At 53.0% G+C, this 22,614-nt stretch overlaps 1 protein-coding gene across 1 annotated transcript; it reads right to left on the bottom strand.

Annotated features, from left to right (window-relative positions):
• Positions 1-1,540: 1,540 nt before the first annotated feature.
• On the bottom strand, positions 1,541-8,377 carry Igsf8 (immunoglobulin superfamily member 8). The gene is made up of 7 exons (XM_027950751.3): positions 8,169-8,377; positions 4,848-5,225; positions 3,759-4,220; positions 2,975-3,382; positions 2,337-2,750; positions 1,933-2,063; positions 1,541-1,746 (listed from the first exon to the last, which is right to left on the bottom strand). The coding sequence occupies exons 1-6, from the start codon at positions 8,215-8,217 to the stop codon at positions 1,948-1,950; spliced, it is 1,827 nt and encodes a 608-aa protein (XP_027806552.1). The 5' UTR covers positions 8,218-8,377; the 3' UTR covers positions 1,541-1,746; positions 1,933-1,947.
• Between the last annotated feature and the right edge of the window lie 14,237 nt (positions 8,378-22,614).

Here is a 22,614-nt window from a genome sequence, read left to right as displayed (position 1 = left end):
CCCCCCCCCCCCCCCCGCCCCGAACAGGAATCCCTGGAGATGCACAGTCTCACCCCAGTCATCCCAGGATGGCAAGGGGAGAGCAATGAAAAGTTGAAAAAAGGCAGAAGGTTGGTTGAGAGAACCTGAGGTTGGCTTCCTGGAGAAAAGTATGGCCCAGGCGAGCGCGCCCTGAAGGGACCTACCAGGACCTTCATCTCCCACCCTGACTGCGCCCCACTCACGTCTCTGAATAACAAGTCACAGCCCCTTGGGGGAAGGCAGGCACCCTAGTCTGCTCATTCCAGGCTGGGAAGCCAGGATCCTAGTGGCACTGCACCTTCCAGAGGCAAGAAGGAAGACCTAAGCCTCATCCCTTCCCTTCAGTCTAGGCATGGGTGTCTGCCTCGGGTCCCAGGGCCACCTGGGTCACCCTCAGTCAAAGACAAGGTCCTATAATGCTGATGACAGCTATTCTCCCAAGAATAGATATTGGGGTAGGGGATGGGGAGCAATCTGGGTTTAATTCAGTGGAACAGGTGAAGTCTATAGTGGGGGTCTTCTTGGTCCACACACACACACACAGCACTGAAACCACTGTAATTGAACAGAAAGAGAAACTGAGGCTAAAACAGATCCCTCCTTCCCCTGGAAAAGTTGTGGCCACACCTGTCCTCACCACTGTCACCACTCAGGATACCACTGTACAGTGCAAAGAGTCAGGAGACCTGGGTTTTAGTGCCGACACCGTCACTGACTCGCTCTATGACTTGTTCACATCCCAGAGAAGTGATGCTCATCAAGTTTCATCACTTCTAAGGGCCTCAGTTTCCTCATCTGTGAAAAACGACACTTAGCAAACCAGCTATGCTCAATAAATGTTAAATAATTAAATTAAAAGAGGTAGACTGGATGCCTCTATAGGGGCAGAACAGGCCAGAAGTTTAAGATCAGAGGATCCTTAGGCAAAGGGTGAAAGTAGGCAGGGTGGGGAAGCCAGCAGGGTGGGGTATGTAGGGGTAGCAGCTTGGTGGACAAAGTCAATGGAGGCCCTCCCCTGAATGCTGTTGTCCCTGTTCTAGGAAGCCTATTCTGCTGTGTCAGAAAGCATAATTAAGGTCAGGAGGAAAAAGACTGAGGCCCCAGGGCTTAGAGGGAGGAGACAAGTTTGAAACTAGCTCGACTAGGAAAATGAAGACAGGCCGAGGGCTGTGGCCAAGTCAGGGGAGCTCAGAAAGGCGCTGCACCTGGAAGTCCCTGCCCATAATGTGGGAGAAGGGTCCCCTCCCCAAACAGGAGCCCCCTTAGGAGTTGGTTCAGCACTGACAATTCAGGCAGCAGATGGGACCCAGGTGTCTCCTCCTGGGGTGGGTGACAAGGCCCATGGAGGCCAGATGGTGTTTATGGTGGGAAGAGAGGCGTGGTTTGCCCAGGTTATCAGCCCCCAACAACCTCCCTACTGCATACCCCAGCCTTTTACAGCTTCGTGGCAGGAGAAGACACAGCTAGGCCTGGATTTTATAAAACAAATTTATTCACATTTTAGAAAAACTAGTTCAAGGACATGGAATAGCCTTTTTATAAGACCAAGAACAGAGGCCAGAGGGAGGAGCCGGGGCAGGAAAGTGTGGGGCATGGGGCCATGTCTCCCACTTTGCATGGGGGTAGGTCAAATAAATTAAAGGAAGGGTGGCCAGAGGGAAAGGGTATCCGGGCAACCAGAGGAGGACTTGGAGCTGGCTGGAAGACAGTTGACACCTGCAAGAACTGGAGAGAGAATGCAGCGTGGACTGAGGACAAGCCCTAAGTGCAGCTCCCTCTCGGCCCTCGCCCCACTAACAGGATCCTACAGAACCATGCTGGTTGCTCCTCCTCCAGGTGGGGCCCAGGAGGAAGCCACTCATCAGTTTGGGGAAGCCTAAAGAAGACAGGGCTAAGGTTTCTTCCCCTCACCTGTGGAGCAAGGAATCACCGTTTTCGGAGCCTCTTCATGAAGCAGCAGGTGATGGTGGCAAGAATGGTGGCGCCAGTGACTAGGGCCACTCCTGTACCCACCAAAAGGGGCACAAATAGGGTGTCCAGAGCTGGGTGAGAGAGGATGGCTGTGTTCAGGGGGAGTGCCATCGTTCCCCACCCTCCGTCACACTCTCGCCTTCAGGTTCTCTGAACTCACCCCCTACCTGCACAGAGAGCCCTCCCTGCTCCCTGCCTGCCCTCTGCCATGGCACAGATGGGCACACAGGGGCTCTTCATGCGAAATGATAGCAGCAAGAGGTTGGGAAGATGGAAAGGGAAGAACAGGACAAGGGCTGGGAGGAAGCAGAGGTATGGCAGGTGGAGGGAGGGGAGTCACTCACCATGCATGTAGGGGTAGACTGTGACGGGCCCCGAGCGGGCACTGCCTGCCTGGTACCAGCTGTAGTCAGCATGCTGCACCCAGGCGCTGGGGGCGCAGTGGTACACACCTTCGTCCTCAGGCCCCAAGCTGTGCAGTCTCAGTCGATGGCTTCGGGGACCCACCAGCTCCACGCTGACAGGGCCTCCACCTGGCCGGACCCCCAGCTCTGCCACACCATCCTGGTCCACACCGCCTACCAGCTGGGCGGGGCCAGAGCTCAGCTCCCCCTCCTCTAGTCGCTCCACCCACCAGCTGGCAGCCAGCCGCAGCCCTGGGGGGCCGCCACGCACAGAGATGTTGCACAACAGGGATGCAGTCTCCCCACGGTACACCGTGCCCCCTGCTAGCCATGCCACAGCCTCCAGTGCCACTCCTGCAAAATGAAGGACATGGGATCAGAGAGCGAAGAGTCAGGATTTATGGTGTCAGGGTTAGTGTTGAAGCAAGTATCCAGAAAACTCAGGTTATTCCCACAATCCTGATGGAAGAGTGAGACTGAAGAACGGCAACAGCTAATGAACTGGGATAGGGGCACAGAAATAGAAGGAAAGGGTCCTAGAAGCCCCAAACCCTGCTGAGAACACAACCCCATCTCACCTTCCTCCCGTACATGCACAGGAAGAGGCCGGGAGCGGGCACTGGCTGCTTCTCGAAGCCGCGTCCCAGACCCTCGAACGTAGGCTTTGGCAAGACAGCGATAGGTACCCGCATCCCCAGGCCTGGCAGCCTCTAGCCGTAGACGGTAGGTTCTAGATGCCACCTTCTCCATGGCAATGTGCCGGCCCTCATAGCCAGGGCCCAAGCTGCCCACGCCTTCTGTGTCCAGCTGGGCTACCAGGCGGCCAGGCCCAGGTGCCCCTGCAGGGGCCATCTCCCAGCCCACAGAGTATGCAGCATGAGGGCCTGGTGGGGGCAGTGCCCCTGACACATTGCACAGCAGTTCCAAAGGTTCCCCTGGGCCAATCCGACGTTCACCAGGCCCCACTGTCACTGCCAACTGGCTAGCTGAAACATGTGAGGAAGAAGGGCGTCTCAGAGGTGGGGACCCAAAGGCACCTGATTCCCCACCTGTAATTCCTTCCTGGATAGCAACAATTTGCAGGCCTCCTGTCCGCCCTTCACTTGGTGTGACCATCTCCCCTGCCCAGAGGCCTGAATCCTGCCTTTCACCCATGGCCCTTCTATCTCCATGCCCAATTTCCAAGTAAAGAAAATCTGTCATGGGTAGAGAGGAGAGCAGTGCCAACAGTGGGGCTCACCCTATGCAAGACAAAGAACTCATCTATGCAAGATGAGTTCCCTGGAGTCAGGCAATGATAATCTACTAACTCTGGGACCCCACTGAGACACCCCCTTCTGTGGTAAGACGTGTGGCACTCACATAGTGTCTGCACATCCACATGGGCCAGGACAGCCCTTTTCTCTGCAATCTGTGCCCAACTGCCATCAGGATCCTGAATCCACTCAGCAGCAGTACAGTGATAGGTGCCTGCATCTCCGGCCTGGGCGCCCCCGACCACCATGCGGTACCGATCAGCCCCTTCCTTGCCAAGCCGCAATTCCCCTGCAGCTAGCCGCTCAGCATAGGGGGGTCCAGCCTCCACAGCCAAGTTAGACCGGAGTCCCACCACTTCCTGCAGAGTGGCTCGACCCACTGGAGCCTCAGGTACAGCTCGTCCAAAGGACACAGCCAAGTGTGTGTGCTTCTCTGTGTTTGTCCGTGCCAGGCAGCCCAGGGCCAGCTCCTGCCCCTCGTGCACCGACAGGCGTGGTGGTGAGGTCGGGGCTTGACGGCCTCGTGGCCCTGGGGGAGCAGCAGACACCTGCAGCATATCTGGAAGAACTGGAGAGGACAGCTGGCATGAGGGAAGGCTGGGAGCTGGCTTGTTACTATTTCCTGTGTACAATCCATCCCCTGAACTGCCTGAGCTCCAAAAGGCAAAGATTGCATGTTATATTATTTCTTTTGTAACTCAGTGGTGCCAAACACAGTGCTGGGCACACCAAGGCGCTCAATAAATACTTGTTGAATTTCCCAGAATCAGCCCATTGCCTCTCCCTGTTGTGTTAAAGACTGGCACCTATTTGAAATACTTGGAAAACTAGCCCTGTTTTCCTTCTCAGAGGACAAACTTAAGAGCGTAAGAATATCCCATGGCATAATTCCTACCCATCTATACTTTTCCCTCCCCACATCTGGGTCCTGGACTCTCTAGGAATAGAGTATTCAATCCATCACACTTCCCCATCCAATCCAAGAGTGGGACTAGATAGTGAAGGCCACTTACTCTTCTCCCAAAAAGTAGTCTGATAGAAGAAAAGCAACGGACTGCGAAAAAAGAGATCTACGTTTGGTCCCACAACAGCCAATGACTCATTGGGTGACTCTGAGGTCATACTTTGGTCCTCAAGTTCCTCAAATGCAAAACCTGAGGGTGGATATGGCCCATCCCATCCCAGTGCCCAGTACCTCTCAGTTCCACTTTGCCACTGTAGCTGCCCAGGTATTGGGCATCTGTGGAGGGAGTGTAACACTCGTAAATGCCAGCATCCTGGGCCTGCAGGCGGGCAATCTTGAGTACCACGGCATCACCCTGTAGACGCTGCACCTGCACTTCACCAGCCGCCACACGGGGCCCAAACACAGCATAGGAGAACCGTGTATCCCTCGTGCTGATGATGCCCAGTGCGGCCTCTGGGGCCTCAGGCCTGTACAGGAACCACTCAAAGTCCTGCTGGGCAGGGCCCTCGTAGCCACTCACATTGCAGGAGATGGAGACAGCTGTGCCAGCCACTCGGTACAGGGGCCCCATGGGGACCAGCACCTCCCGGGCACAACACACGACTCCTGTAGGGAAAGGCAGAGGAGTAGGAGGTATCTAGGTCCCCATTCCATGTCCAAGACCACCAGCACCATTCTTGACCCTGACTGTGAAAGGAAGGGAAACCCAGAGAAGGTTGGTACACAGAGGGCCAGCCTCTGATCAAGAACAGGGAAGGGATGCTGGGTCTCAAGAAAGTGACATAGGCCCAGGTTTGCCTTAGAACTCAAATACATCCCATTTCTGGCTGGCCAGAAACAGAGCACCTATAAGCATCTGATTCCCTGACTTTACCTGTTTCATTTCCATGTAGACCTTACCTCTCCTACCCCATTCCCCACTTCCATGTCTGCTTCTACTTTTTTAGGACTTGGTCAGGGGAGCCTTCTGGTTCAGGAATCCCAAGACCTCCTTTGCTGGAGGGGATCCAAAAAATATTGCTCAAGGGCTTATTGGCTTATTAGCTATGTCACCTAGGCCAGACAATGGAGCCAGTGGCCCTCTCTGGACAGGGCACAGACCCAGTCAGTTCTCATCACACAATGCCCTCCCCACTCCAGCTGTGCCATGAGCTCACTGCTTCTCCTACCCCACAGAGTTGCCAAGGCAGCTGGGGCTTTTGCTGCAAGAACCAGGCTCTGCCCTGCCTGGGGCAGAAGATTCCCCCCCCCCCCTGCCTGCCAATCTTCTGGCTAGCCCAGCTGATGTACACTGCACCTCCCCCCCCAACTCCCTAACAAAGCCTTCATTTGCATATGATATGCATCATTTACATATAGCTCCTTTTTTTGGAAGGCCCTAAGCCCCCAGCAGCCCATTTTTTCTCCTCTACACCAGACTCCATCCTGTCCCAGGAGATAACTTAGACAGCCTTGGATCACTCAACTGCTTCCTTCTCTCCCTTCACCTTTCCACAGCTCCTATCAGATAAGATCACAGAACCCCAGGATGTAAGGAGGCTGCTTTGCTCCCAGCTTACAGATGAGAAAAGTAAGGCAGGAGAAATACAGTGTTTTGATCAATATCCTACTATCCCGGAAAGTCCTCTGCAGAGGGACAAAACCAGGGAGAAAGATGAGGAGACTCCAAGGGCAGGCTCCCAAAGGGACCTTACCAACCACAGTCATTTCCAGGCTTCCCAGGGGTATTCTAGAGCCTTTCTGCTGGGATTGTAGAAAAATACCCAGGGGTCAGCTCCACCCTCCAGCTCTAGGCCCCTTTCTTCTCCCTCAGGCTGAGTCACGGGGAGAACACATGGTCAGTAGTTAGATAGGCCACAAGCTAGCAGGAGGTGGCTTTCGGGCCCATCCTCATCCCCAGTGGTTTGGTCTGGAACCAGTCCCTTCCTCTTCCAGGCTTCAATTTCTGCACTAAAAGAGAACTGAGAGCTTCTACCTCTGACAGCCAGCTAGCAGCTAGTGAGGGTGTGACTCAGGAGGACCCAGCTCCAGGCACATTTCATAATCAGGGTGAAGGCAAGGTAGTCAAGCAGATATCTTCCCAGGTTGCCTTAGGGCAGATTGCTCAGGAGGCCCCCTCCCACCTTCCTGGCTCCACAGCTGCTGATGCTTGGAGATCCCCGTGGGAAAGTCACCCCCACAACCTTAGGAAATCAGCTGCTGCTCAGTTCCCTCTCCCAGCAAGGTCCTCTCCCCAGCACTAGCCAGAAAGCAGAGACCTGCTTTGGAGTCAGATCTGGGTTCAAATCCTGGCCCCAACACTCACTAGATATGCTCTCTAGAGCAGGTTACTTCATTTTCATTTTCCTCATTTGTGGATGAATGTCAGCGTCACATGCAGTGGGCACTCAGATCCCAACAGACTCCTGTCTCTCTGCACCATCCCTGGGCTCCTCCCTGCTCCACGGAAAAGGAGCACGCGCTAGGCAACCAATCCCCACAGCTCCTTCCTCTTTGTACATGGAACTGCCTCTCCACACCCCCACCCCCAGGGCCCCAAGGAGAGGTCTCACTCGGAATGTGAGGCCGAAGGACCTGCAACAGGGGAAGACTGCACTTGGCACCACTGTGCAGCTCAGGGCACCACAGGCCTCTGCCTGGACTACAGAAGCTCTGGAGTCCCACCCACCTCCCCTGCAGCACTCTTATTTCAAGGGCTTCAGTCTCCTTTTAAAATCTGTACAGGTAGTTTAACTATTTCCATGCCACACTCTTCCCAAGACAACCTCCTACAGGGAACCCTCCAGTTCAGGCCATTGTCACTATCCCAATGCATGGTTGGTTCCAGTACACTCCACATGAACCCACCCCAGAGACACTGGGAACTTGGAGATCTCAGGATCAGTCTCTCTGAACCTGGTGTCTCTTGAAGCAGGGAAACTGGGACTAAGAGGGGGGGGGGGTCTCACAACAGGCCAAAGTGCTGTGTGCCAGAGGGGAAGAAGGGCACCTAGGAACTCAACCAAGGGTGGAGATGGGGGCAAGGGAGGGAGCCTCAAATGATGAAGTGTATGGGGAGCAATTAGTGGAGACTTACTTCAAAGATGTGGGTAGAAACAGCCTCTGGGCCTCCAGCCAACTCTGGGGCAATTATGAAGACCGTCGGGCACTGCCCACACAGGGCAGGCACCCAAGGCCAGGCCTGGAGCTGAGTGTGAGACACAACTGAGTCGCACCATTTGGACACAACGACCCCAGCAACTGGGTCTGCAGGCTGAGAAGTAGGGCCTGCCTCCGAAGACCTGGCGGTGCCTCGGGCAGCACCTCCGTGGGTCCTCACTGTGCCCCCGGCTACGGAACTAGCCCTGGGGAGCCCCTTTTCCGCGTGACTGGTTCGGCGGGCTGCCGCAAAGGGAAGCTGGGCGCCAAGCCCGGGGAGACTGGAGACACACCTGACGGAGAAGGGGGGTTGCGAAGAGCTCCGAAATGCTGGGAAGGCGGGCCCGGATGGGCGCCGGGTGGCCGGCACCTGCCTTGCGGTGCCCGGGATAGGGCGGGGACCCAGCTTACCCAGCATTAGCAGTAGCAGCAGCGTCGGCTTGGGACCCGGGGCGCCCATCCTGCGCGGCCGGCTTTAAGGAGGCTCCGGGGGGCTGCGCGGGCTCTGGAGGGCTGGGGGTACAGGGGGCGCATGCCCAGGTGGGGGGCAGGAAGCGGAGCAGTGAGGCGTGGGTGCGCGGAGCCGAGCGGAGCAGGAGGCGCCAAGTCCCCTCCCTCCCCCCTTCCTCCCACCGCTTTCCCTCCAGCCCTAGGGAGCTCGGGAGACCGTTCCCGCCCCGCCCCAGCCTCGGCCCCGCCCACGCCTCGGCCCCGCCCACAGCTTGACCAGGCTGCGGCCCCGCCAGTCTCCAGCCCTAGCCCCGCCCCAAACAGGGACCCGCCCATACCCCGCCCTACTGAGGCCCCGCCAGTCTCCAGCCCTGGCTCGTCCCCGCCTCAAGATCCGCCCTCCCTAATCCCCTGACTCGGCCGGACTCGGAATCGAGCGGTGGCTCCGCCCCAGGCCAGCGGCGGGCAGAATTGGCCACGCCTCGCCTCCGCTAATCTCCACCCACCCCCGCCGAGATCTCACCCCGCGGAGCACCTGTGATGCCGGGAGTCGGGTGCAAGCACTCAGAATCCAGTTAGGTTCTCTGAGCCGCTAGTCATCGCTGCAAACCCTGCTGACTTAAGTGGGGGTCAGAGGGACAAAGGAGCTCGGAACGCGAAGGGTTTGGGTCCAAGAGTGCTTCAGGGCCCGGAAGGTCATGGGAGACCTGTTTGCCAATCCCTCAGAGGGCAAAACCAAAGGAAAACGTGCTGGGCAAGTGGACCATCCAAGAGCCGTTTCTTACTGGCTGAGGGATCCTGCACCAGTTGCTTAACCTCATTCAACCACAAATTGAGCTGAAATTGTTGACATTCACTCAAGGGGTTACAGTGGTGATTAATTGAGGTAATGTACACAAGCTGGTTGGCACAGGGCAACTAACACGACATGGGAGGGGGTGTTTTGTTTTTGAATTAATATTTAAACTGCTTTCTAAGTAGTTTAATTTTAGTTTAGACCTAAAACTTAGGGGAATTCGCTGAAGAAGTTTCTATATTAAGTGAGAAGAGGTGGACATAGCCCTGTGTTTGGAAGTGTGGGACCTGCCCTGGATATGGTGGAGGCATTCTACCTAGGTTCTTTGTCTTTCCCTGGACTCTGGAGCAGATGGAGAGTGAGGAGGGTCAGGAAGGGTGAAGCAGGTCTGCAAAGCCAAGGCTGTCAAAGTGGCCGTGGATTGTGACCCCAGAGTTTTTCCAGCACCCTTCACCCTCCACCACGCTACCTGTCTCTTCTCATCCCCCTCCACCCTTCTACTTAGGTGGCATCCTTTACAGACTAGAAAACTGAGGTCCAGAGGCAGGAAGTGGCACAAGCCAAACCATACCTGCCTTGACTGGTTTCTTCAGATCCATTTCTCTAAATCATCCACAGTCCATGTTGAGCTGTGTGAAAATGAAAGGCCCAGGGAGGCATTTAGAGGAAAACCATTCTCTCCCTTTAGTTAGAAACTGAATGGATTTAATGCCTTCCTGATTATTATGGTTTGACAGATGTTAAGATACCATTATCATCATAATAGATTTATGGAATGCTTGCACAATAAGGGCAGTACTCAAAGGGGTATGATTTCTAGCCTTTACAGTCTGTTTTACAAGATGGTGTCGTTTAACAAAAGAGGAACCTGAGGCTCAGAAGGGTTAAAGCGTCTTGCCCAAGGCCACACAGCTTTCAAGTAATCAAGGCCCGACTTGAGCCCAGGCCTGCCTGTCCCCAAATCTTTCTATACTGCACTGTCTCTCCTTCCAAGCCTTTTTCTATCCTGTTACACTCATTCATACACCAAATCTGATTGGGGAGGCCTTGTGCTAAACAAGACAGTGCTTTGATAAACAAAGTCAAGGCCATCTTGGTCCCCTTCCCTCAGGGAAAGTAGCCATTGTGTTGCAGGGAACATACTGTAAACAAATAATAACCAAACCTCATTATGGGCATTATGAGGGAGTTCTTCAGGGATCTGAGATACTAGTCCTCCTCCCATGGCTTGGGGCTGGGAAGGAGCTGAGAGCAGGTAGGGATGGAGGACCAGAGGGCTTGAGGCAAAACTTCTTCCACATGCCCCTCCCGCAAATGTGGGTTCCAGAGGTGGCCAGCAGGGGGAGCCCACAGCCCGGGACTGACTCGCCCCTCAGCTGCTTATGTAACTGGAAAAGCCGGGGGAGGAGAGGAAATGGCAGGCACGAGGCTCATCACACACACAGACGCATGTACCCACCGTAATGGAAAGGGGTTTTACGCAGAAAGGTGCTGCACATACACCCAACAGAGTGATGCACAAATACACGCACACTCTGCAAAAGAGGAATGTATTGTGTAGACTCTGTCCCCATCTGTCACATCCACAAGAAAACACAGGCTCACCTAGGCTGGTGCACTGGGGCAGGGGTGAGTGCAGGAAGGAGAAAATGAGGTTTAAGTGATCCTCAAGGCCAGACTAGGACATTCACAAGGAGGGAGTCTGGGATTACAGAGAGACACAGGTGCAGTAGTGACCGTGGGGACCCTGGCACCTGCTGGGCTGTGTTGTCACTATACCATCACCAGCTTCCCATCCCCCATACCCCCCCCACTACCAGATGTGGGCATATGTCAAACACCAGTCTTGTTTTACATGTTAATTTAATTCATTTCACCTCCAAACTACATGGTACAAAGTTGGTACTGGGTTCTCATGAGTATTATTAACAACCATTAAAACCCATGTTCTCCCCTAAAACGGTTTATAATCTGGCCGAGATGTCACATACGGCAGTCACAACAGAGGAGTTATGTCCCTCAAAGAGGAGCACACCCAAAGACTGGACTGTTAAAAATATCCTGACCTGTGCCAGGTGTGTAACATGATCTCATTGAATCCTCAACAGAACTTTGTAAGGTTAGTGCTATTATTATTATTATCGCCGTGAGAAAACTGAGACATACAGAAGCTAAGGAACTTGTCCAAAGTTAATGGATTAGTTACTGTCCAAACTTGGATTTGAACCCAGGATTTTTTTAACCCCTGTTACATTGTTTCTTAAAGGCAAACATCACTAAAGAACAAATTTAAATCTGAGCCCAGCATTTATAAGTACTTGCTATGGACACAGATATTACTGTGGAGACAAAATGACAAACATAACAGCCACTAACACACATGGAAATGATGGAGACACACTAGGAATACTCAGCTCTCTCCTTCAAATGAGTACAAACCCAGCTTCTTGGGGAGCTAAGGATCCCACACAAGAATGTCCTGTTTGTGTGTGTTTATAAATCCTTGACCCATACTGCACTGAGAAACTGGATTTTCCCACCCTCCCAAAGAGAAAATTCTCACTGCCGAATTGCTGAGAGGCTCAAGCAAAGGGTCAGAGGTAAAGCAAAAACCTACACTCACCTGGACAACAAACCAGGGCAGAGATAAACACACAGACACTTGGCCCACCCCAACATAGTCATGGAACCACAAAGTCATCTCCCCCACCCCAACCCATACACACATCTGCACCACACCTTCTTCCCCCTTCCTCCCCAGAACCAAGATCTGCACCCCATGGTGGACCCTGTGTGTGTGTGTGTTCTAAACCCTCCCCTTACCCTGGCTGAGCCCACACTCCTGCCCCAGTTCTTAAGGCCTATGCCAAGGGGGTGGCACAGTTGTTCAAGAATAGGGGAGTCACAATGCCACTGGGGCCTTGGCACAACCTAGCCCTGACCCCTGAGAGGACCCTGTCATTTCTGCACCCAGGAATAGTGCCAGCTGCCACCTACTCTGGAATACCATGCATGGATCCCTCTGAGCTGGAATCCCCTCCGACCTCCCTCCCCTGACAAGTTCTTTTGTTTCCCCAGGCCCATGGGGTGGGTGCCTGGGCTCCTTCCCCATTCTTGTCCTCTGTTCCCAGCCAGCAAGAGGGGACTGCTGGAGCAGAAGTGTCTGGAGGGAGCAGGGGGCTGAGGCAAGCCCCACTGTGTGATATCACTTCTTCCCCAACCTGAGCAGCTTGGTGGGGGTGGGCAAGTTGAGGGTGGCAAATGGCAACAGTTTGGGTAGACAAAAGTCTAAGGGTGAGTATTGTAGATGAGCCTCAGGGGGCGACAGGTGGTTAGCACCAGGCGACTGCCCCTTGAGTCACCGAGGTTAAGCAAAAGGCAGATTTGGAGAATAGGTCATTCATAGGTTTGTCTAGACACAGCTCTGAGTGAAGAAAGAAGGAAGTGATAATAACTAACACTTACTGAAAGGCCGCTTTGTATTGGACACTGTCACCCACATTCTGCGCACATTTACTCATTTAGTCTTCACATAAAACCCAGGTGGTAAGAACAACCCCAGGTGGTTATCGCTAATTTACAGATGGGAAATAGGTACAGACAAGTTACGTAATTCACCTTAAGTTCATACAGAGAGTGAATGGTAGCACCCAGGCAGGCACAGTGGCACATGTCTGTAATCCAGTAACTCAGGAGGCTGAGGCAGGAAGATGGCAAGTCCAAGAAGAGTCTTGGCAATTTAGCTAGACCTTGTCTCAAAATAAAGAATACGAAGGGGCTTAGGATGTAGCTCAGTGGGAGAGCACCCCTGAGTTTAATCTCCAGTACCTTGCCCCCAAAAAGGTAGCACCTAGATGCAAATGCAAACTGACTCCCAAACTCAAGTTTTCTGAACATTCTTCCTCCTGCTTCCCTAACCTGCACACATTTATTTATATGTTCACATATGTGCATGTGCGTGTTCTCTCTCTCTCTCTCTCTCTCTCTCTCTCTCTCTCTCTCTCTCATCTGGTATCTATACAACCTTTTGAACTAACTATCTTTTCCCATTAATGTGCTCCAATTTCTAGCACATAGTGAGTGTTCAATAAATGTTTTGTTGAATTAATGAATCAATGAACAGTGTCAGAGACCCAGGACATGAGGAGACCATGAGGTCATGTGGTGGATTTGAGGGAGAAAGACTAGGAAAGATTTTATGCACACACACCTAGCCCTCCACCTTGGATAATGTTGAAGACTCACTTCCAACTCTGAGGCCTTTCAAACTCACCAGGTGGGGAAAGAGCAATGGAACCCAGCTTCCCAGGATGCTCTGAGGAGAAGGGGCTCCACTCTCCCCTCCAATCACAACAGAAGGCAGTGGGGTGTGAGGAGAGCTCTGGGAAGATGGGAGACATGGTCACCCCAGACTTCTCAGCTCAGTTCAGTTCCTCCTGTGTTTTCAGCCTCCCTGGGGGCTGCAGGCTCTTTCCTGGCCTCCCTGTGGCCAGCTCTTGCTTCCTCCACTTGTCCACCTGGGCCCTGCAGGAACCCGGCACCCCTGGGCTATTCTGGCTGAAGAGTGGACAATTCCCTTTTTGCCTCGTCCAACTGAAACAAGTGTGGAATTTTTCCAAAGCCTCTCTATTAGAAAAGTAAATGGAAAACAAAGCCAGAAATAAAGATTGCAAAACAAAGAAACAGATGGAACAGTGGGGGTGAGTGAGCCGGCCATGGGAGCGAGTGTGATCCCAGCGTCCTGATGCTAAGTGACTGACCCTCGCTCACTCCCCCCCCCACAGCACCCTGTCCTTGGCCCCCCTTGCATCTCCCACTCTGTGTTGTAGTTAAGGAGGCTTGTTTCTGTCTGCCTCTCCGTCTTGGCGGTGAGCTTCTCAAGGCCACGGTTAACTCTCTTCTGCTCTGTCCCCATGCCTAGCCCAATTGCCTAGCAAGGACTAGAATCTCCCCAGACATTTACAGAATGGCTGGCTGAGCCAGGGAGTGAGCAGGGAGTGGGGGACACGAGAGGGAATCTGGGTCTTTTTCTCTTTGGTGGCCATATGGCCTCCATAGTGGGCACCCCTCTTTCCCAAGTCCATCTTCACCGGCCACTTCCACCCACAGCTGAAAGTTTCTCCTTTCTCCTCTTTCAGAACCCAAACTCTCCATCCCTCAAGAAATAACCCAGGCCAGCTTCCTGGGCAGCCGAGGAAGGGCTGGGCTCTGTCCTCTGGGGAGGGAAGGTGCGGGAGATCGGATCCAGCTGAAAGAGAAATTGCAATCCAAAGGCCACGACATTGGAAATAGAGGGCAGAAAATAATGGCTAACATTCATCAAGCGTTGCAGTTCTCAACACAATTGGATGAGTTAGAGCTAGCAAAGAAATCGAAGCTCAGAGAAGCTAAAAACAAACAAATGTCCAATTAGTGGCCGGCCTAAGATTTCTTTTCTAGGCACTTCTAACTCCACAGCACAAGTTCTTAGCCATGTGACAAAGCTTCATCTTGCCTAATTCAAATCATCTTAGGAAGAAAGAGCGAGAGGGGGGAGGGGGTAACAAGGGTGTGGAGGTCCAATCAGCTGCAAGGCCAAGGTGATGGGGAATCCAGGACAGCAGGACTGACCTCTCAAGGTGCTGCAAATTGTCAAGGAGGACCCCAGTCCCAAAGTATTCCTGGGGAAAGGGGACAAGACAGAACAAATCTAAAAGTTAGGGGATAAGGCGTGTTACCCATCAGGAATTTAGGTGCAAGAAATAACGTCTCTTTGTACCCAGTTAAGATTTTAAAAAATCTGTGGAGCTGGGACTTCAGAACCAAGCAGCAAAACATTGCACAGAGCTGGGTTTCCCAGCTCTGTATCCTGGATCCCACTACTGGCTTTCTCTAGCCTTAGTTTCACTTAAGTTTTCATCATATTTAAAATAAGAATCATCGTAGTACTGAGTTCATCATTTTCTGAGGATTGCTGTTGAGGGAAATGATGAAAAAAGCTGGGGCTCAGGGGTAGAGTGGGATCCGTGACCAGGAGAGGAGACCCTTCTAAATGGGTCTTTCCATTTCCTGTGATCCCCTAGGGAGAGGGTAACCTAGACCCCCCTGCTTCCTACCACACCCTCCTCAACTCTTCACAATTTGATTTCTAAATTTGACCTACCATGGAAATGTTTTTTTCAAAGGCCAAAAAAAGTGCCCAACTTTCATTTCTCCTTAGCATCTGAAATCTGAAATTGATAGGGTTTCTTTTTGCCCCTTAATCCTTTTTCTCTCTCAGCTGTCAGGTCCCATGGCTTCATCTAGTTCAACCATCTCTCTGCCCCTCCATATTCCAGACCTTCTGTTCTACCCTAGGTGTTGCCCAGAGTTCTCTTCAAGACCTTTGACCTCTTGTCCTCTGGCTCCTCTACCTTGGCAAGTCTCCTCCTGTTGAGTGGTCACCTCTGTGGAGGTGACTTCCGTGGCCAGTGTTCTCTCCCAAGCTCTAGTCTTCATTCCCATCACTCACTGGTCACCTTCTCTACCTGCCAGGGCGACCTCAGACTTAACAACCCAAAACACAACTTGTGGCTTCTCTCCTGAGTGACCTCCTCTCTTCCCTACCTTGTTTGAGTTGACTTTGCATCCCCAACTCCCTGACCCCCAGCTCCTTCCTCCTTTACCCTGATATCCAATCAGCTACCAAGTCCTAAAATCCTGTCTCCTTGAAGATCCTTCCCATTCACCCCTGTCTCCTCTCTGTCATCGTCCCATCTTGTCCTCCAGAGCTTTACCATCTATAGTCCCCACCTGTCCCACCCTTTCAGCCCCCCACACCCATGTATGCACACACTCATGTACACACACACACACACGCACACACACAGCAATCAAACGAGCCTTCCTGGGCTACAGTTTGAATGAGATTACGCCCCTGCTCAGAAACTTTAAATGGTTCCATATTGTTTATAGCGATGTTTCTCAAACTTGCTTGATGGTAAAAATACAGACTCCCACTGCCCACCTCCACCCTCATGAATCAGAATCTCTGAGAGACGTGCCTGCTGTTTTATATTTTTAACAAGCATCCAGGTGACTCTTATCATCAGAGCCTTTTAGGAAACACAAGCGTTTAAAATGACAGGCGTTCAGGGCCCATGATTTGGCTCCAACATCCTCTTCCAGTATCTCCATGTTTCTCCTTTGGGCTCTGGGTACTGCGCCGTCTGCCTGTGCTCAGGCTGTTCCCTCTCCTTTTTCTCTCTGAGCCAGATCTCTGTCATGGCCTAACTAGAATGTCACCTCCTCCACGAAGACTTTCCTGAATCTTCCAACTAAGAGCCATCTTCTCCTTCTTGCCATCTTCCTGTGGATTAAAAACAGTGTGCAGCCAGCACCTGGCAGGGCCTTGGCTCACGGCTACTGGGGATTGATTGGCCCTCTTCCCTCCCCTCTATCTTCTGGTACACTCCTCCTGTCATCTTTGAAGTCAGGGATTTCTGCTCATGTGCTCCTGGAGACAAGGACCCAGAGTGGATCCTTCTCTTCACAGCATGAAGATTAAATGTTCAGACTCTGGAATCAAACTGACTAGGTTTGAATCCCAGTCCCCCTTAGAACTACTTAGAATTTGTGTGTCTCTGCTTCCCCATCTGTTTTTATGAGGACCAAATTAAGCAATGCATGCTGTCTCCCTCCCTTCTGGAGGCTGGGAAATCTAAAGACCAAGGTGCCAGCAGATCCCATATCTAGTGAGGGAGGGATCACTTCCTGGTTTACAGATGGCCCCCCCCCTCTCTGCCATCACATGGCAGAGAGCAGAAAGGGAGCAAGCTGTCTCCTGTCCCTCTTCTTTTAAGGGCCTAAACCCATCATGGGGGCTGCACTCTCATCATCTAATTACCTGTCAAAGGCCCCACCTCCTGACACTCTCACATTAGGGGTTAAGGTTTCAACTGGGGGAGGTGGGGGGAAAGCATGTAGTGTCCTGGTCGACTCACCATTAGCTGTGATGAGCTAGAGATCTCGGTGGCAATCAGGCTCAGTGACTCTCAACCCTGCCTGCCCATTGAATCATCTGGGGAACCTTTGAAAAATGCTTAGGCTTGGGCCCTACCTCAGACAAATTGAAATAGGATCCCTAGGGGTGAGACCCAGGCATGGGGCACGAAGATGCTGCTACAGATGAGAATTCTTAGCTAGTCCAACTACCTCACTGAGTTAATGTGAGGTAAAGGATCTAGTCAAGCATACAAGGTATGTTTGTGGTGGAACAAGTCCTCATCAAAAGCCTCTGCCCACTGTCCCATCCAGTCCAGAGTGACTTCCAACGTGCCAGGGCTGGGTCTTTGCTCAGGACCAACCTGGGTCAGGCGAGGACCAACCTCAGCTGTATCAGACCATGGTGGGGACCCTAGAGAGGGGCAGGTGGGAAACAGAGACATGGAACAGCCTTGTGCCTTCAGTGCTCCCTTGGATCCACCAAGATCTCTAGCTAACGGTTAGTTGACCAGGACACTCCAGTACCCAGAGCCCAGAGGAGAAACACGGAGATACTGGAAGAGGTTATTGGGGCCATATCATAGGCCTTAAAGGCCTGTCAGGCTTAAGGAAATGGGGAAAGGGAGTCCTCAAGAGCTAGGAGCTGACCCTGAGAAGACTGGCTCAGGGATGGGATGGAGGGATGTGGTGACCTAATGGCATGGGATTATGAACAAAAGAGCCGTGAGAGTGGGAACCTTGCTTGCCTGGGTTGTAATTGTCTCTCAAATACTCACATAGAATATGGTATACAGTAAGTGTTCAGCACATAGACTGAATGTCTGAATGATGCAATAGCTGCCAGAAAGAGAATGTACTGTCGACGAAGTCACACACACACACACACACACACACACACACACACCCGAGAAGTGATGGGAACTTCCAGACAGGAGCACTAGAGCAGAAGGATCCTGGACTTTCAGAGAAACTGAGGTGCCGAGGAGGCCAAGCTCCCTGGAGTTCGAGGAAGAGTCCATTCTGTGGGAGGAGGGCCATGTCTTCGCGTGCCAGATGTTTGCAGGGCATCCTGTCCTAGTTGGGTGTCCAGAGGCCAAAGGGAACAGGCAGATAAACAGAGCTACATCCTGGGCTAAGTGGAAGGGGCTGGTAAGGGAGGAACGAGGAGGTTGGGGACCAAGCCAGGCTGCCTCTTGATAGGCGGAGCAAGGAGGCGGGGTGCTCCGGGCCAGGGCCTGGGTCAGATCTCTGGCCAAAGCAAACCTTCCTCACGGGCTTAGGGGCCAGTTCCCTCCCTGCCCAGATGGAATCAAAGGCAAACAGGAACCCTGCAGGGCCCAGCTGTGACCCTTGCCCCCCATACTCAGCAAGATCCAATTAACCCGGTCCTCCTCCTGTGCCCTAACATCCTCTTATTTGGTATTTGCTCGGTGGATACCAGCCAAGAGCCCTTCTCCCCAGACCCCATCCCCCCCCCTCATGGTGTCTCCCTGTAAGAGACCAAGGCAGTGTTAGCTCAAGTCCTAAGTCCTTCTTGGATTCTATGCCAAGAGTTAAAGGGACAAGGCTCGTTTCTGTGGGCCACATGCAGGTAAACAGGGCAAGAGCACTGCGCCCTGGTCTCCTTCCCAGCAGGTCTCCAGGTAGCGGTTCTCACGCAGGTAACTTTGCTGCTCCCTGAGCTGAGGAGACGGCAGCCGAGAACAGGATCGCGGCATCATCAGTGCTGGAAGAGGACCTTCAAGGTGTCCCAGTGCTGCTCCTTGTCACTCAGACAAAGACACCAAAGCCAGAGTGGAGCAGCCTCTTGTCCAAGCTTGCTCAGGTGACTCGTGGCCTCGCTGGGACCAACCTCAGCTGACCTGACTGTAAAAGATCATGGGGGGGACCCTAGAGAGGGGCAGGTGGGAAACAGAGACGCAGAGCAGCCTTGTACCTTCATGCCTGGGGAGAGAGGTTGACACCAAAGACTCTTTCCTTTTCCTCCCTTGCATTTCCACCTGCGTGTCTAGGTGGGAACACAACATGGAGCTCTCCAAACCCAGAAAGGAGTAAGGAATGGAGCAGAAATAGAAAGACTGAGGGAAATACTCCTGAGTGCTTTCTTCCCTTTCTGTTTTCTTCCCCAGCCCACCCTACCCGCAAGGATTGAACCCAGGGATGCTCTGCCACTTAGCTACATATGCAGCCCTTTTTATTTTATTTTGAGACTATGTTTCACGAAGTTGCTGAGGCTGGCCTCCAACTTGCGATCCTCCTGCCCCAGCCCCCACAGTTGATGGGATTACAGGTGTGCACTACCATACCTGGCTTTTCCTCCTCTTTTCTAAATTCTAGGTAAAAGGCTTTCACCATTTAAAAAAGACAATAAAAATAATCTGACAGACCTAAGGAGAGACATAGGAAAAATGACAGACCTAAGGAGAGACAAAGGAAGAGTTTCTAGAATCTTGTTTGATGGACTAAAAAAAATTAAGGACCAGGAAGAAAACAGGGACAGTCGTAAAGGAAGAGACAGACAGAAAATCCAATGCCATCCTGGTGGGCCAGTGGGGAAACTGAGGCAGCAACGGGCTAAGACAGCTACTCTGTGGCTCTGAGCCCACCAAGAGTTCACGACAGCCTGAGGGAGTGGGAGGGCAGAGGACAGGGAGGAAGGGGGGATGAGAAGGCATCTCTCTTGGACATTAGTCGAGGCCACCCCTGGCCTTCCCAGATTCCCACATAACCCATCCCCTAAAGATGGCCTCCTCTTGGAAGCAGAAGACTCCACTATGTCCTCACAGGGCCCAGAAGCCTGGTCACAGTGGCAAGATGACAGCCCCTAAAGAAGAAAGGGAAAGGAAAGGTTGGAGGGTGGAGGAGGAGGGGGAGAGGGTGCCCAGCAGCCTGGCGCAGAGGTAGCAGCGCCCAGGAGTAGTGCTGGCTCAATCCAGGACTGGGGCAGAGGAGTGGGGTGAGGATGGGAGGAGGGACTGTGGGGGTGACGGAGACTTCCAGGCTTCCTTCCCTCCCTCCATCCCTCCCACTCTCCTTTCATGATCTTGAAACAACCTTCAAGTCTGGGCTGGAAGCCCCAGGAGGCCAGTCACTTAGGAAACAGAACTGTTTCTTGGAGACCTTGCAGCCCATCTGCAGCTGAGCAGCGCCCACCCCTCCCCCGTGCACAGACTCATTCTCCCATGGACGCTCACGTACGCCCACGCCCGCCCGGCTGCACCGAGTTCCTCGCTGGCCCACACACAGGCACGCACGCCCAGTCACACGTGGCAGGCCACACACTCATACACAGATAGCTGATCTGTAATTGATTGATCACTCATCCAAGAGAGTGCTGCCCTTTTCTTTGGACTTGGAACGTACCCACAGACAGGACTCTTGTGTCCCTCACTCATTAACTAGCACAGACACACAGCCAAATGCATTCCTCTGCCTCTCTGACTCCCCGTTACTGTCCCAGCTCTCTGACATGCACACATCCCTGCTTCCCAAACCTTCCTCTACCAACCAAGCAACTCTCCATACTGCCCCATGCGGACCCCTTTCCAATCTTTCTGATCTGAGACTTTCTCTCCAGTGTGGTCATCCCGGCTCCCCACATCCTGCCTTAGAGTCTTTTTGTCTCTTTCCTTTGCTCCTCTCAACAACAGGGCCTTGATCCAAATGGGCACCTCTGTCTGGGTTCACAGGAAGCAGCAGCCTGACCCAGGCACTAGATCAAAGCACCGGCTATCTGCAGCAGCTTCTGTCCTGGCGTGGGGTTCATGGTGGGCAAGCAGATGACCTCCCAGAGCCTCAGCTCTCGTGGGCAGGGGATTGTCAGTGAGGCTTGGGCGAAAAGTGAGCCTGGGGTGCCCTGTCCACCTCTCACTTGTTGGGTCCTCAAGTTTGCGAGCAGCAGTAACCTTGAGGGCATGGCAGGGCATGGCAAGAAGCCCAGCAGGCTGTATGGGCAGAGGAAGAGCCAGCCCTTTCCGGTATTGAGCCTGGCTCCAGGGACCAGAGCCAGGGCTTGGGAAGGACTGGGCAGTACTTGGAGGTGCCAGCAGGGATGAGAGGGGTGGAATACCAATGGCTGGAGTCCAAGCCACATTCAGGTTCTGGAACTCAAGTTTTCTCTTTTGTCCCACCTGGGCCAAAGATGACCCAGGAATTCTAAGCCAGGAACCCAAGGCGCAGGTGCCTCCTAAAACCCAAAGTTATCATCTCATGCGCACCCAGCCCCAGGGCAAGTCTGCCCTGCACTGAACGCCCCACTGCCTTTGGGCCATTCTTCCAGTGACAGAGGCAGCCTCTCCTGGTGTCTAATCCCAGAACTTGCAGCTACAGTCTTCAGCTGCCTCCATCATGCTCCAGACCCAATTCCAAGGTCTGGAGAGGGACTATCTGCTCACTCTACCCACCCTCCTGCCGGAACCCTGGAGGAGGAAACAGGTCGCAAATGGGATGTGACCTTCCGGGTCCCTGTAATGGAAAATCTCCCGCTGCAGGCCCCAGAGGGGGTCAGTTATTTAGGGAATTCAGATGTGAGCCCTGTGCCCTGAGAGTGGATTTGCAGAAGGAGAAGTCGATAATCCCTCTGCAGGGAGTTCCCTCCGGAGCCAGAGAGGGACCCAGCCCAGCCAGCGGGTACCTTAGGCCTCTGAGCCAAAGCCCCATCCCCTCCCTCCGGTCCTCCTCCTTCCTTTTCCTTCAGAGCTTCCAGAACTGCCCCTGTTCTGCTGGCTTCCCTTCATTCCACCCCTGTGTCCAGAGAAAGGGGGATACTCCAGCAGGTGTCCTTTGCTCCTAGGAGAAAGTAAAGGCAGGGTACTTTTCTTCTCTGCCCCTTGTGTTTCTCCTTCTCTTTGCTCCCCATTCTGTGACTCTTTCCTCAAGTGAGTAGCAATGATCCCCAGGACTAGCTGGCCCCGTCCTTGGTCATCTCTTCTACCCATTTCCATCTGGAATAAGGTTAAAGACAACACTCTCAGCCCAAGATGAGGCCCTCTATCCGCGCCCCAGGCTTCCTTCAGCAACTGACCAATACTTCACTGCAGGAGGCCTCTTTCTGTCTAACTTCCATCCTGCAGGCTGCGGATTTGCCTTCCTTCACCTCTTGAGGGAAGGACGAAGCTGACTTGCCAACCTCTTCAACAGCTATGAAAGAAGAGTCATGTCCAGGGGCTGGAGTTGTAGCTCAGTGGCAGAGGGCTTGCCCCTCATGGGTGAGGCCCTGGGTTAGTGCTCAGCACCACATAAAAAAATAAATAAATAAACTCAAATAAAGATTAAAAAAAAAAAAAAAGAGTCATGTCCACTCCATAAGCAAAATGCAGATATGTCCTCAAACACCTGCTACTTTTGGATGCCATTTCCAGGAAGGCAGCCCCTCAGGTCCCATATCCCTTGCCTGCTCCTCCTCACCTGCCTCTTGACCCCAGAGTCTTGATTACCTTGGAAAACTGGGGTTACAGAAGGGCAAGTCTGGCGCTTGGGGAGACCCTCTCCCCTCTATTCCTGTCTTCCTGCTTTCCTTTGACTTCCACAAGCCCCCCCACCCAGATGCCTCAAATGTAAGGGCCATCCTCGGGTTCCAATTCTTACTTTATCTGGGCTTCAATATCCTCGCAGCCTCTACAGTGGAGGAAAGAGTCTCTGCTTCCCTTT

This window comes from Marmota flaviventris, chromosome 10 (assembly GCF_047511675.1).
Source record: "Marmota flaviventris isolate mMarFla1 chromosome 10, mMarFla1.hap1, whole genome shotgun sequence".
NCBI lineage: Eukaryota > Metazoa > Chordata > Mammalia > Rodentia > Sciuridae > Marmota > Marmota flaviventris.
Note: the sequence above shows the minus strand (reverse complement) of the source record. Positions and strands in the feature narration are given on the sequence as shown.

Bases quoted from the DNA above. Each gene is read 5' to 3' on its own strand.
- Igsf8 (XM_027950751.3), bottom strand. From the start codon at position 8,217: ATGGGCGCCCCGGGTCCCAAGCCGACGCTGCTGCTACTGCTAATGCTG. The intron at 5,226-8,168 runs GTAAGCTGGGTC...CTTTCCCTACAG, and splicing joins GCTGCTACTGCTAATGCTGG to GAGTCGTGTGTTGTGCCCGG. The intron at 3,383-3,758 runs GTGAGTGCCACA...CACATGTTTCAG, and splicing joins TGTGGATGTGCAGACACTAT to CTAGCCAGTTGGCAGTGACA.